The 14,959-nt window shown below is 34.7% G+C and overlaps 1 protein-coding gene across 2 annotated transcripts in view; it reads right to left on the reverse strand.

The window, feature by feature from the left end:
* The window catches only part of LOC105057579 (alpha-N-acetylglucosaminidase), a 30,014-nt gene extending 19,799 nt beyond the window's left edge, over nucleotides 1–10,215 (reverse strand). Inside the window, exons 1-7 of one of the 2 annotated variants that reach the window (XM_010940224.4) lie at nucleotides 9,811–10,215; nucleotides 9,557–9,630; nucleotides 8,940–9,151; nucleotides 8,125–8,246; nucleotides 6,907–6,992; nucleotides 4,679–4,773; nucleotides 3,940–4,021 (exon numbers count right to left, since the gene is read on the reverse strand). In XM_010940224.4, coding sequence (XP_010938526.1) covers nucleotides 3,940–4,021; nucleotides 4,679–4,773; nucleotides 6,907–6,992; nucleotides 8,125–8,246; nucleotides 8,940–9,151; nucleotides 9,557–9,630; nucleotides 9,811–10,041 — 902 coding nt within the window. In that variant the 5' untranslated portion in view covers nucleotides 10,042–10,215. The remainder of the gene's footprint in view (nucleotides 1–3,939; nucleotides 4,022–4,678; nucleotides 4,774–6,906; nucleotides 6,993–8,124; nucleotides 8,247–8,939; nucleotides 9,152–9,556; nucleotides 9,631–9,810) is intronic. The other variant, XM_073248384.1, reaches the window with a different exon arrangement.
* Nucleotides 10,216–14,959: the final 4,744 nt, after the last annotated feature.

Below are 14,959 nucleotides of genomic sequence, written 5' to 3' on the forward strand. Positions count from 1 at the left end.
CACTTCCAGTAAAGAAGAGGTGGTGGCTTTAGATCCGGCCTCTCTCCAGTGAGTTCCCTCCCTCCCTCTCTCTCTCCCCCTCTCCCTCTCCTTCTTTCTCTTCCCCTTTCTCTCTCTCTCCCTCTCCTTCTTCCTCAAGTACCCTCTCCCTCACCCTTCCTGTGGTTGCAATACACCATAGTTCAATATTGTACCATATTGGTTGCCAACCGGCATGCTTGTCCATATTGGTTCCGCCATCCTTGGTATGGAGTCGTAACACCCATGTCAACCTTTGTACTCTTGCTTTTTACAAAGATGAAATAGATTTTGAGTCAAAATTGGTTAATCATGAGTGCTTTTTATTCTTTTGTTGTCGTGTGGAATTGATCTTTGGTGTGATCTGAGGTTCTTTTCCAAGGGTATGATGAGCAAAGAGCCTTAAGAGTGATGGTGTGACATGGACCGAATACAAGAAAACCAAGAGAAGACAAGTGCAACTTCAATCCAATCAGGATAAGGGATTAGAGACCGAACTCTCCTCTTTTATAATGAGAAAGACATCTTCATCCCAGTCCAACAAGAAAGGGCAGCCACACTTATTCGGAGGTGAGCCCACTCCTGATCTCTTTAAAAGGAGGTTGGCCACCACTAAACAATCACAAATAAGAGAGATGAAAACCCCTCAATAGTGAGGCCAGACTGCTAGCTCTCCTAATATTCAGGACAGGGCTAGGTCTTTCTGATAGAAAGCCTCCTCATGGCTTCTAAAGCCTAGTAACCCATAATCATAGATAGTGTCTTTAGTAAGATGATACACAAAACTCAAAAGTGCTCTTCCACATGCTCCCAAAGGCCTAAAGAAAGACCAGAAGACATCCTCTACATGTGACATGGTCTATTATTATTACTATTAAACACTCTATAACCATCCATATGACTTCAATGGCAAGTTTAGAATTGATGCAGTGAAGGATATAGCTGGTAGGTACTATGATCAGTTGGACCATGCTAAACCTCATAGAAGCTAGTGGATTCATAGCCAGAGACTCCAAAAATCCAATATTTGAATTAGCTTTTTTTTTTTTATCAAATTTTCCTATTTTTGGGTTAAATAGTATTAGCATGTTTTCCTTTTATTTTGGGTTGGATTTCCTATCTGTAGTATGACTTGTAAAGCTTGTTTATATAAGGCAGCCTGGGGTTTAGTTTGGGGCAGACTTTTGATTGATTAACAGAATTTTATTCATGGTTTTTTCTTCCACTTTTCTCTTCTTGTTTCCTGTGCTTCTCACCCTACAGTGCTAGGGTTAGGGCCTGCATCAAGGCCTACCCTACGGCCTAGGATCACATCTAAATGCATATCTGAACAAGTAGGATCATATCTTGTGCATATGGGACTATGTAGGTAGGCTGGTTACTAGATTTATCTAGGTATATGACTAATTCACACATAATTAGTTGGATTTATCACATTTCATATGACCTTAACACCTAAGATGTAGGTTACCTGGAGAAATAGCATTGCAACCAACTCCCTAAAATGCAAAAGAGGATCTAAGCCCCCAGTGAGACAGTGCAATCATCTTCGCTAGCATCCACCACCTTTGCCAAAAACTTGCTTTAGTTCTCGAGGATAACATGGCAAGAATGTTATTGAACACTAAAGAAACTCTTTCATCCCAAAAAGAACAAATTTATACAACTGTTTCATTACTTTTTTACAAAAAATAAATACACAATTCTCCCAGTGAACTACCAGCCTACCATAAATATCCAATCACCCTAATTGAGTTATTTTCCCATATCTGATAGTTTATCCCTGGTTGGGCATTCTATGCCCATAATGTGAATATGCATTTAGATATTCCTAATTTGACATATGCATGGTATGGCTATCAAAGTGCCTATGAATCACACTAGCCCATACGGATTCCTCAGGTTAGGAAATATCCAATGCTATCACAAATTAAGAATCAGGGCTTGTACCAGACATACTGGCCCCTTGCTGGCTTGTATGTACAATACAGGGCTTGTGTTGGGACACAGGTCCTTGGTACATCTCATTATCTGGAAAAACTAGGCGTAAACCATTTGTATTGCATAGAATAAGGGTACATCGAGCCCAGACAGAGCCTGAATTGCTTGATACTATCATACTTAGCAAGACACCTATAGTCCTCCTTATCTTTTTGTTTTTTTTCATCATGTGAAGGTGGGAGAAGGAAAGGAAGCAGTGGGAAGCTCTACAAGTCTCGAACTTGCACCATTCTGCTTGGTGCAAAATGTACAAAATATAATTATTCGATGTAAATCTTATGATAAGTTATATGAAATCATGTACTACACCACAAAAGACATGTTAAATAGCAATTGGAAACTTCAAAACACATAGGATAAGATGATTTCAGTATTAATCGCTGAAGTTATCATATATTTGTGCAAAATGAGCATCAAAAAAAAAAAAAAAAAAAAAAAAAAAAAGCCAGAAAAATTTTGGAGGGCAAAAATGGCCAAGAGCATCGGCTGACCCAAGTCATGCTGGCCAGTACACAATGCCAGTATGTCATGCACCATAGTACATATTTTACCAACATGGGATTGGTATGGTCCTAATTGCTAAACATCAGCTTTCAAAACCTCATTGCAAGCTCAGTCTTCCTGACAGTGCAGTTTCAACAAGACTTGATCTCAGGTCACCTCGTCAATGTCTCATAATAGATTCAAATGTCGATGTAGAGTCACTCTCTAATAACTGAAAGAAATTGCCACCCTCTTATGATCATTATCCACAACTAGCAACCACAAAAATTAAGTCTTCTGACTTATCCATAGCTGTCACAAGTTTAAAGAACAAGAAGCTACCACGCCAAATCTCTTTTGGTTGCTCAAAGAAATTAGTCTAGTTTCCTACAAGTCCCTATGGATCTTATGTATCTTTAACACTGTCAAATATCTCATGTCAACTAAATAATGCCCAAGTATGTACAATAAAGGAATAAATAACTTCATTAATGCCTCATTTTGTCTCTCATACAACAAATCATAACTTTGTAACAGCACCATTCCCAACAGCATAGACTTTACCTAGGATGAAATATAGCTTTCAAAATTTTATTTATATTAATCATCCTTCAACAAGTTTGTGTGCCACTTTGATGTAGGTAATTAGCAATGCAAGTAACCTTTGAATTGACCAAGAGCACCACTATAGCATAGAATCATTTTCATCTCTTTTGCAATATAGTCCACAATGCATACTTGCAGACTGATCAGCTATTAGATGAAAGAAATCTTCAGCAGCATAATTACTTTATTTGCACAAATAAATTCCTGCAACCAGTTACTCATGCCAAGGAGCAGCATTGGAAACCAAGGCTGACAATATGGTTATATTCTCTTGTCTTCTTTCCACCATCAAAAATACACATAGATTTAACTATGCATGTTCCCAACTTTCCTCATGACAAAAAATAGGAAATTAAGAAAAGTATCTTTCCTGCTGAACTAATGTTCATATGGCTTCTGAACTTTTCAATTTCCCAAGTTGATATTTTCCTAGGAAAAGACTGAATGCAGATCATATCATAGCATCCTATACTCTTGTATTAAGATGATGCAGTGCATACTAAGATTAAGAGATTTACTTTCCAAGCTAATATGCTTAAAGCAGTTTTGTGCACCAAATGTAGAAAATACGGAAAACACAACCAGTTTAATATGATGATGATTCAAAATCAACATTTGCAGAACAAAATCAACTAAGAAAAAATAATTAAAAAAAGGCATTGACATTATACCAAAATATGGAGCATAATTAGTACACTGTGGTAGCAATGAAAAAAATGATAAATTTGCACTAATACAGTTTAACAAAAGACTATAAAACTGATGTTAGCTATAAATCTCTAAAAGAAAATATTGAAAGGTACAAATAAAAAATTCAGAACAGCAAAATACCAATCTCCAAGTCTGGTTATATTTGCTGTTGGAAATATCTTTCTGAATACAGCCGGCACATTCCCAGAGAATGATGGTAACACTGAAGAAGTTAGAAGATTATGGAAACGAAAAAGTGAGATAACCATTACTGGTGATACTGATAAGAATTTATAACTAATAATTAGAAACTTCATGTATTTTGCAGTTGACCAATATAATGATGCAAGCTACAAAAAAACCTAAACAAATATAAATACTTTATGACAAATATGGGAACAGCTATGAACTATTTTTCTACTGCAGAGAATTTAAGATGATGACAATGGCATCAAAGCATATGTTTGATCAGGAGAAGAGCCAGAAATCATCCCTTTAGCTACTAACTAAATTATTTTTCTACAAACACAAAGTAATGTCATGCTGAATTATATTTTTTCATTATAGTCTGTGTTAGCATTCGCCGCACCGCTCCATACTAGGCGGTATGGGGCGTACTGTACTGATACACGCTGAACCACCCCATACTGACACACCATACCATATCGTACCGCATATCGATACTATAATGAAATTTAATTGGCACGGGGTCCCGTACCAAGATGGCGAACCTTGGTCTGTATGTTGTGAGATACAGTGCATTTTGGAATACCAAGCCCTAATAAAAGTAGAAATGATGCATGATACTTTACATCCCAATCATTCATTAGGTACGGCACATTTAATCATAAGACCCTTTAATCTCCAATAAAAGAATTACCGGGAGTCATTCCAAGCTCAATCATACGAGATAGGATGTGTTTTTGTAGTCTCAGTTGTTGGTCCAACCAATTTTGTGTAAGTGGTCCACCCCACCTATGACACAAATGAAAGAAAAAATAAACAAGACATCATAAGAAGTAACACAATAAGTGGTCAAAATTAGCTTTGTTATCTTGCTTAATGACGACTCGATAAGTTGCATGTCCCTAGCATTGAAGGTAATCTATTTAGCTTATCAAACTTGACCATGCTCAAGTCTATGACAACGTTACTTGGAAAGTAAGTTTTTTATATTTCCACAGTCTTGACACTTCTAGACACATGTTGCTCCTAAGCACCCCAAAAAAGGATCATCTAGCTAATATCATGAAGAAGCGTCAGCATATAGCATGGTTTTCTGGAGTATCCCATTAAAATACACTTTATTCTTTAACTCTTTTAAGTATTAGACAATATCATCTTCAAGTTGCAAGCATTTCCACACAAGTGTTATACTATTTTCTTCTTTTTTCTTCCTTTATCGCCATTTCCAACTTCTGAAATTTTGGACTATAATTAGCTTCATTTTGGATTTGCATGTCTTTTTAAATCTATAGTTAGTTGAAAGGATCCTAATTTCATCTTCTGTGGAACCCAGTGATATGTTAGCTAAAATTGTGCTTTGCTTTTACTTGGATATTCCAAAATCAGGAGTTTTTGAATTGATGTTTCTGAACTCGTATTTATGCATTCTGATTTGATTTCCTTCTCTTATTAGAATTTGTTACAGACATGCTATGTAATGGAGTGTTTGTCTTCAAGGGAGCTTTCTGAGGAATATTTATAATGACCAAAAAGATATTCTGTTAGATATCTGTGGATCTTGGTGAGGTGCTATTTTATAGACTTCTGAAATTATCAATGAGTATATATATGGAACTCCAGCCAAGTGACATGTGTGTTGCCTCACCCAAGTTATTAATATATGTGACCTCATCCAATGAACAATGAAGATATATGTGGAAGAACCTACATGGATCATCAAAAGTTCAACACTTAAGATAAATATGTCTGGATCATCTCACATTATCTCATTTTTTATTAGGAAACTCTAATTTTTGATATTTCATCACAAAATTGTTTCATTGAACTTTTGCATGAGGTTTGCCAATAGCAATTTGATTTATGCTGTACATCTTACAGGCATTTGTTTTCAATGGAAACTTAGATTTTGATAATGGCAGAAATTTGGTATCAAGTTATATAGCTCACTCCAACAACTGTAAGACCCTTTTCAAAGTGACAGGTGATAGCTGTGGTAGACCTTTCTGTGGCCTCGATGCCCACAGTTGCTTCTTGGTGGTGCTAATTGTGAGTTGTGACAGCACTGTGGGTATAGTCGGGTATGACTGAAAGATTACTATTATATATAAGTTGCCACTGAAAGTTTTATGACTCAAATTTTATCTAAAATTCATGGTTGGTAACACTTTCAGCAATAATTTGTTCAATCACATGGTTTTCAAAGAATAGTTCATCTTAATGTTACTATGTATCAAACTGATCATCATGCCTCGGGATTTGAGTTGGTTCAAGTCTTAGGGCGTGAAGTGGACAAAATCTATAAGCTCCAACTTGTTGGCTTCTGAATCAAGAATCATTATCCATCAATGTCTCTCTATAGTGAAAACATCGTTGATGACAAAATACTGCATCATAAATGACATAAAATTATTAACCAGTTTAGTGAAAGTTGAAACCCATATAACGACCCTAATCAAGGGAAAGTCTTGTACTGAGCAACCAAATAGAGAAACATTTTCTGATGTCCTCTTTCATAACCATCCATAGTTTGCTAATGTACCAATAGCGAAAAGAACAATTATTTTGACTTGTTGCTTCACATAAGCCTAGGGATGCCTGGTGCAATGATAGAATTCTAAAATGCCATCAACCTTTCTAAACTTAGCATCAGACCCTAACTCATTAAACAAAAAATTAAAAGGTTCTTTCTATATGAAAAAGCCATTAAACAAAGGTTTGATCTAACAAAAGTAATGCTGAAAGAGAGTAGAACATATCACGATCAAAGATACCACTGAAATCCTGCTTACAGATACTTCAAATCTAAACAATCAACTCAGATGATATATAAATATTTGTCGCTGCATCTCTTAGCTAAAACATGATGTGTACATGACTGTAAAATAGCATGTTCCAGCAATTCTAGATTTATCTTTAATATACCCGTGTAGGTTTCCCATTCGAGCCCAAGCCAGAAAGGCTGGCCCACCAAAAAAATCATTCAAATCTTTACTGCTAACATTAAAATCCTGAAATAAGAATTTCATAATCAGTGAACTTAACAAAACATGAAAAAGGAAATGAAACAACATGGATTTGCAGCATTATTTAAAACAAGGATATTTGTTATAAAAATAAACCTGCTGATTTATACTTCAAACACCAGAGATGGAAGTGGTTATCTCCCTGGAGTGTAAATCAGATATAAAATTCAATAGAACTAAAAGATAATTTGACCATTTAGGGAACAATTATAGTGTACCAACCCAATCATGTTGGCTCTCAATAAAATGGATAAAAGCTATTAATATGCTCAAATGTTAACCGAACCATAGTACTACAGGTATATGAAAGCATTCCAGTGGATGTTGCTATGAATGACAACTAGATTAAAGTTTTAACATGAACCAAATACAGCAAAAGTTTCATGTCAATCATTCATTTTAGAGCAACAAGTTGAATAATAATAGTTTATTGGAAAATTCTGGAAAGACTCAGTGATTCGTTGGGTAAATGACAACCAAGCATTATGCAATCACAAGAAGGAAACAGGTGTCATTTAAAGAATTGCTAGGATACACTGACACCTTAAATCGCATATTGCATCTGTATTCCATCTGTATCAATTACCAACACGTTGTCGGATAATTTAAGATTCATTTCAAATACTTCCCAATAATATTTTGTTAATTTAGAAAAAGAAGATTCTGGATACTTCCTACAAAATGCCTGGAATACTTTCTGGATATGCATGCAGCTGATTCTCATGAATATAAACTATTAATGATGAAAACAATGGATGATTAATTTCAGAATTTGTGATGTTGTTGTCATGATATGGAATATGGCCTATGTTCCATGTTTGAATTATGACTAAGTGAAGAAGTTTTGGGGTGTTATTGATGGTGTATGGACTGATATTATGATACCACGTTATGCTTCAAGAATGCTTACTTTACATCCATGTAAATAACATTTAATTATTAGTTGCCATACCCTAGTTGTATCTTGTTCTATGTTTTCCCAGGTTTGTTGTATCAGCATGCCCGTGTCGTATCATACCCGTGTCTTGAAGGCAAATCCATGCTTCATGGATGGTTTGTGAAGAAAGATTTGATAGAAATGGACCTAATTTAAGTAGCATAAGATTATCTACTTCACCTGGAAAACCTTTTGCCATATGGCTTCTTGCCCTGTAAATGCCAAAGGCAAGTTCACCCCTTGAAGAGCCATCCAGTCAATTTCTTTCTCCCATCTTTTCCAATCCCACCATACAAAAGAGTCTATACAAATGATTAATTGAGAAAGAAAACCTGATGAGCGAAAATGACCATATAATCCAATATTTAGAAGGATAGAACAAGCTAAAAGACCAGAGAATTTAAAGTATCAGGTCATAAGAAATGAAAGACACTTACAAGAAACAAAAGAACGAATTCTAAAACAAGAAAATGTGGGCAAATATCAGATGTTCAAAGCAAGCCTTCAGATAATTACATTGTCAAGTAAATCTCCAAAATCATCACTCGTTAATGCACTGACAGTCCTTGACCATGAATATTCTCAAATGAGAATAATTCATACAGGATATATTTCATAACAAGACTGCATTCAAATGCAATAATTACAGCCAAATCAAAATTATATGACCGTCAGGAAATTGCTTTTTGTAAAAGGGGACTGGTCCAGCTTCTAGGATACAAAAATCATATCAAGTTTCTAGAAGAAATACTCTGCAATATCAGCACTTCATTACCAGCTGACATATCTCCAACAAGCTTATGACTTGAATTACCCTCTTTGACTATTTTGTCCACCCATCGGCATCAAAAATCAATATTCTTGTGCCATTTTCACATTAAAGGATTTTAAGACCCATGGTGAACTTTGCGTTTCTTTTACACCTAACTGAATTTGATGCTGTGAAACCAAGTGCTTCTTTTTCTTCAAAGAAAAGTAAATTATGGAGTACTTACAGCTGGAAGTCACAACATTTTGGTAATAATTCCATGGAACAGGGCGTTCAACTTTCACCCCTTGGCCCTCTACCCTTGGAAGCGACCCAGGTGGCGGAACTGAAGCAACTTGATTGCCACCAGTCTTATCCCATGAAATGTGAGTCCCACACCAGTACTTTAGATACCAGTGAAGGCCAGATGAAATCTCAACTGCCGTAGTACCCTGAATTCTACAAAGCAAAGAAAAAAATGGCAAATATAAAATTAAGAACTAGCTAAAATATGATCATAACAAGACCCTTAGAGATTAAGTTGCAAGTGAAGAAAAAGAAAGAAACTAGCATGCAAAGTTTTGACTTTTTATTGGCTAGAAAATATTCAACAAAGCACCTCCATAATTTCACCAGCTTCAGTTACATTAATCTGAACGAATTAAGATCCCGCAGAGAGATCAAAGGAATAAGCCAGCAAAATGAAATCCAACTTGGCTTGCAGTCTTTCAGGAAATTATCGTGATCATCAACAATTCTTTCAGAGATGTTAAAAACTATTAAAATTCAATAGTTATTGAAAAATGGGATACCAAATGGAAAGTAATCAAGAAAAGTATTCTGGCAAGTGGTAGAATAACTCACAATATCTCCGGTCCACCGTAACTTGAATTGTCGATATTGCTTATCCGAAAGCAACCGAATTCCTCACAAATGCCCTGCCAAAATATCCAGCTAGTCAGCAAATGCAAGACAGAAAAAAAAAAAAATGGCAAGCTGAAACACAAGAACAAAAAGGGCTTGTCGTCTAATGATGGATAAAGATCTCAATAATATAAAATTTAACTCATCAAAACTACAACTTTTTTAAAAAAATAAATCAAGATTCTTGAGTCCACCTTGGGGGCGATCTCGAAGCGGAAGCTGGAGAGGTGGGTGGGGAGCAGTCTCTTGAGAACTCCCCGGGCGGCGGCCTCCTGAATTGAAGGAGAAGCTCTCTTGCTGTCCAGCCTTTTCAGCAGTTCCTTCACTGCCGCTTTCCCAAACGGAGGAGTAGAAGAAGGTGATGAGGAGGGCAGCAACAGAAGAAGAAGCAAGAGATCAAGGAGAAGAAGTTTGAGAGCCCTCATTGTTGTAGTTCAGGACTCCTCTTCCCCTTCGTCTCTCTATAGATGGAATAATAAACGAAAGTGGTCAGAGAAGGAATCCTGTCAACCTATCCGAGAGACAGGTGGGCTGCGGAGGCTTCTGATGGACTGTTGGTGGTACGCATCGGTTGGGCTTGGAATAGGGATAGAGAAAGCGCAAGATGCCGTTTTCCTTGCGTCTTTTCTCAAGTCCGACGAACTAAGAAGACCAATCTTAAAGTTTGTTACTCAAAAACCGTAGATGGTGCATACAGCTTAAATTAAATCCACCGCGGTATGCACCATATCATTGTAGATGCCATCGATCACAATCGCTCATTTTTATAGATCTTGTTCATTAATTGCTCATCTCGATGCATTATTATAAAAATAATGGGCTGTGATTGGTGGTGTACACAGCTTCTCCGGCCAAAATAGGTAGGTCCAATTTTTGCAGTAGAAATACTTGGTAGGCCCTTTATAGGACAGATTAATCAACTAATTTATTTTAATAATTTTTAGAGGAATTCTTTATTTATTATTTTCAGTAAAAAAAATATATCATCCAATTATATTAGACCACATAGTGTAATTAATAATGAGATAGATATTTAATATCACTCAATTTTTTTTTTTTTAATAAAAATATCTTTTTTTTTTGTAAACACAAAAAGAATAGTATTATTATTTTTTGATGCCTTATATAGCTTTGAGCATATATAACATTTTGAACAATATATATAATTTTTTATATCTTTATATGATATTTTATTAGTTATTATAATTTCTTAATATCTTATATAATTTTCTGATGACTTATATGACTTCTTAAATAATATATATGACTTCCTTCCTGTAAATATATATAACATCCTAAATAATATATATGACTTTCTATGTGTTTATATAATATTCTATTGATTATTATAACTAACAGAAAGTTATATAAGATATAAAAAAATCATAATAACTATAAAAAATTATATATGTTATTTATGAAGTCATATATATTATTCACGATGCCATATATATTCATAGAAAGTTATATATATTGCTTAAGATGTCATATATATTTAGAGGAAGTCATATAAGACATCAGAAAGTAATATATATTGTTCAAGATGATATATATATATTTACAAGAAATCATATATATTATTCAAGATGTCATATATATTTATTGAAAGTCAGATAAGATATTAGGAAGCCATATATATTATTCAAAATATCATATAGAGCCCATTTGGATTGACTTATTTAAAGTAGATTTAAAGTTACTTGTGACTTAAGTAGCTTTCTAGCTAAAAGTCATTTTGCTGATAAGCTGTTTAGTATTTGCATGGAAGTGCTAAAAAGTTACTTAAAGTAAAAAAATAAGCGGCTGGCTGCTTGGATAAAAAGTGCTGAAAAGTTACTTATTCAGTCAAAATGACCAAAAAGAATATGTAGACTGAAATTTGCATATTGATATTGAGTTTTTTAGAGGAATAAAAATATCTTTTGAAATAAATTTTTTTTCCTTCTTAATCTTATTCTAGTGGAACAAAAACAATCGATGGTAGGCAATATATATAGGAAAAGATAAGTTAATAACATCTTAATAAAATAAAAATTTTCTAAACAAATAGAATATCGTAAAGGATTAAATAGTTTAACAATTTGATGAACTAGTATTATCATCCAATAAAATAGTTCAACAATATTTGTTACATATCCCTAGAAATATTCTAACCAATTTCATCACGTACAGCCATCCAAAAGAGATCAGTATTGCCCATCTCATTTTCTATACCATCTTCATTAATTTGAGTAGAAGGTGAACCAGCTTCATTGAGCTGGAGATATATTCTTCACTTACTGCAACTTGAAAAGCATTGTCGATGACATATTTTTTCCTAATATAATTGTGTATTGCCATAGTAGCAAGCATAATTTCCATCTGGACATCAATAGTGTAAAAAGGCATGTCTCTTAAAATAAACCATTATGCTTTCCACACGCCAAATGTTCTTTTCACGGTATTTCGACAAGATGAATGCAAATAATTGAATTTTTCCCTTAGCTCCATTAGGTGCACTCAATCATAGAGTTCTAGTCCTCTTAAATTTTTGAAAGTGATATCTTACATTTTGACCTTTATAAGCAGCCATGTAACCCTTTTATGTGGATACTCTGCATCTATTAGATAATACTTCTTACCTGCTCGATGAAAAAATTGAAGGTCGGGATTTCGAAGAGCCTCAGCAAGTATACAAGCATCATGGGCAGCTCCTTCCCATCCAGCCCATGCAACGGTGAAACACGTACAAAAATCTACCACTGCAAGGATATTTTGAGTAACATAATCTTTGTAAGAAATATAAGGTATGATTTCCTTTGTAGGAAGTCAAGCTTTCATATGTGTACCATTTATTGTGCCAATGCAATCCTACTCAAACAATAACAAAAATAACCTTTAATCATATTAGCAATTATAGAATATGCTCTTTCCGATGTTACATAAAAAATAAAGTAAAAGTTTTAATACATTATGAAAGTATACTTACATCAAAATAAGGCTTATAGCAAGGATGTTTTGGCTCGTGAAATTGTGATCCATTATTGTAGTTAGGGTGAGGCCTTATTATATCTCTCGCCAACAATACAACTGCCCGTAGAACACTATGAAAATATTGCAAAATTATTTCACTTGAGTGGTTAAACATTTCTTGAACCAGTCGATTCCTAACCCCATGAGCACAAGTGAGCAAGAATATACCAACCATTTCATAAATTGAGACATTCTTTGTGGGCTTCAAGCCATAATTATCCCTCAAATTATCACATAAATCTTTGAAAATTAATTTGTGTAGGCAAAAATTTTGGTAACATTGAGCATCATTTCTATTCAAAATCTCAAGAATAATTATATGCCTTTCACGAATTGACATACGCCATGGTTCTTTGCAAAAGTATTTGGCATAGTATATTGCCAGGTACTGACCTACTATTTGACAAGATTGCCTTGCTATATCCTTCATCATTGCTAATTTATTGATCTCTTCCGATTTATCCTCCTCTTCATCGTCGCCATCAGTGAAACTAGCATTCACAACATCATAGATATCTGAAGATTCCATAAGTCTGGAGAAAGACATGATGACATTAATCACATATCCATAAGCAAGTTTGTCTAAAGATAATATCCACATGCTATAACATTAATCACATATCTATAATAATTGTCCAACCATGCATACATATTAGAAAAATCAAATAAACATGACAAGTTTGTCATTTTCAAATTCGATGACATAGACAGCTACAAAACAACTTAAAAGTGCATCACATATTCTTTCTAGAATAACTATCTATCATTTGAATCTATTTTGTTTACTCTCCAAGTACTCGTAGTAGTTATACTGAATCTAGCCCATGCTGTCCTCATCGGTTGGCTGAGCAATGAAAGACTCTCGATTGTAGGGCTTTGTCATTAGGTTGATACTGTAAAAATACATAGAGCTCCTTGTATCCATTGTAGGCAAACTTCTAATAACATTCACACATTCAGTAATGATGGATACTTTTGGAGCCTGTGGGTCAGATGATGTACCAGTGCTCAAATCATTGACAACTTTCAGAAGTTTTTCTACATTTTGATTCACAGTGGATTGTACAGACTTAATGCCCTTTCTCTTACTAGCATTATTTCTTCCCTCTCATCTTTTTCTCTTCTTAAGAGCTGATGAAAATATGGGATCACCAAGAGCACTAACATCCATCCCCGGGTCATCACTGTCACCACTTTCTTCCTATTGATTAGCATCAATCTGGGCTATGGTTAGTGTATCTCCCCAGGCATTGTCAAACGAGTCTGGATTCTTTGTACTCTCTTGAGTGGCTAAATGAATTTGGCATGGTGCCCACGCTCTATGACTAGTTGTAGCAATATCAGAGAACAAATCATCATAACAAAAATACAATAAACTCTAATCTTTATTTCTAAACTTCTTGTAACTCGTATTAGCCTGCAATCATTCTAAAAAGCACAACATCAATATATACATTAGTAGATATTACATTATGAAATCTTGAAAGTTCAAACAACAAGTTTAATAGATGGTTCCTCAAGTATTACTGCCCACCACTCCTCAGACATCATAATAGTTTTTTTAGTGTCATCCCATCCTAATCCTATTTCTCCTTTGATAAGATTCTTATAAAGAAGCCATTCACTTTTCATCGAGGTCCAATGATTCATCAATTGCTTCTTGGTGTAATTTCTACCAGAATACATATTGAATAATCGGGCTATATTGGCCTAACCATTTTGCTCGTTCCATCACCTAGCCTAATTCCTTTAGTAATTTGTTCTTCACAAACTTCAATGAATACAAGGTGGGATTGTCATCCCAGTTAGCTGCATGCCTATTCTTACTTGTAGCCATCACCTAAAACCAATAAGTTATAGAACAACATTTAAGACTACAAATAATTATCCCTCAAACCCTTAACATATTGAGCAAAATACAATAGACCAAATACAGAGCATGACCATCCACACACACACACACTGATGTCAATGTCCATAATATGTGGTGTAAGAAAACTAAATAAAGAGGAGGAGAGGCAGCTTATCAGTAGCATTTCTACTCATGGTAGTGGGTGCTATTTTTGGCAAGAGAGATAAGGGATTGCTTTCGGTGGAAGAGATAAGGAAGATGTGAGAAAGAAAAAGAAAGAGACGTTAGGGGGTAGTTGGTTGGGAATTAAAATAGACAAATAAAGATAAAATAGATATTTTATTTTGAACTTTATGTTCAAAGTAAGTACCTACCTACTTCTTGTTTCTTGCTTATTTTGAACTTTTAAGACCCTACTTTAAGTTAACATTTGTAATAGCCAAACTCCCAAGACTTTTACTATCTACTTTAAGTCTACT

This window comes from Elaeis guineensis, chromosome 14 (assembly GCF_000442705.2).
Source record: "Elaeis guineensis isolate ETL-2024a chromosome 14, EG11, whole genome shotgun sequence".
NCBI classification, from domain to species: domain Eukaryota; kingdom Viridiplantae; phylum Streptophyta; class Magnoliopsida; order Arecales; family Arecaceae; genus Elaeis; species Elaeis guineensis.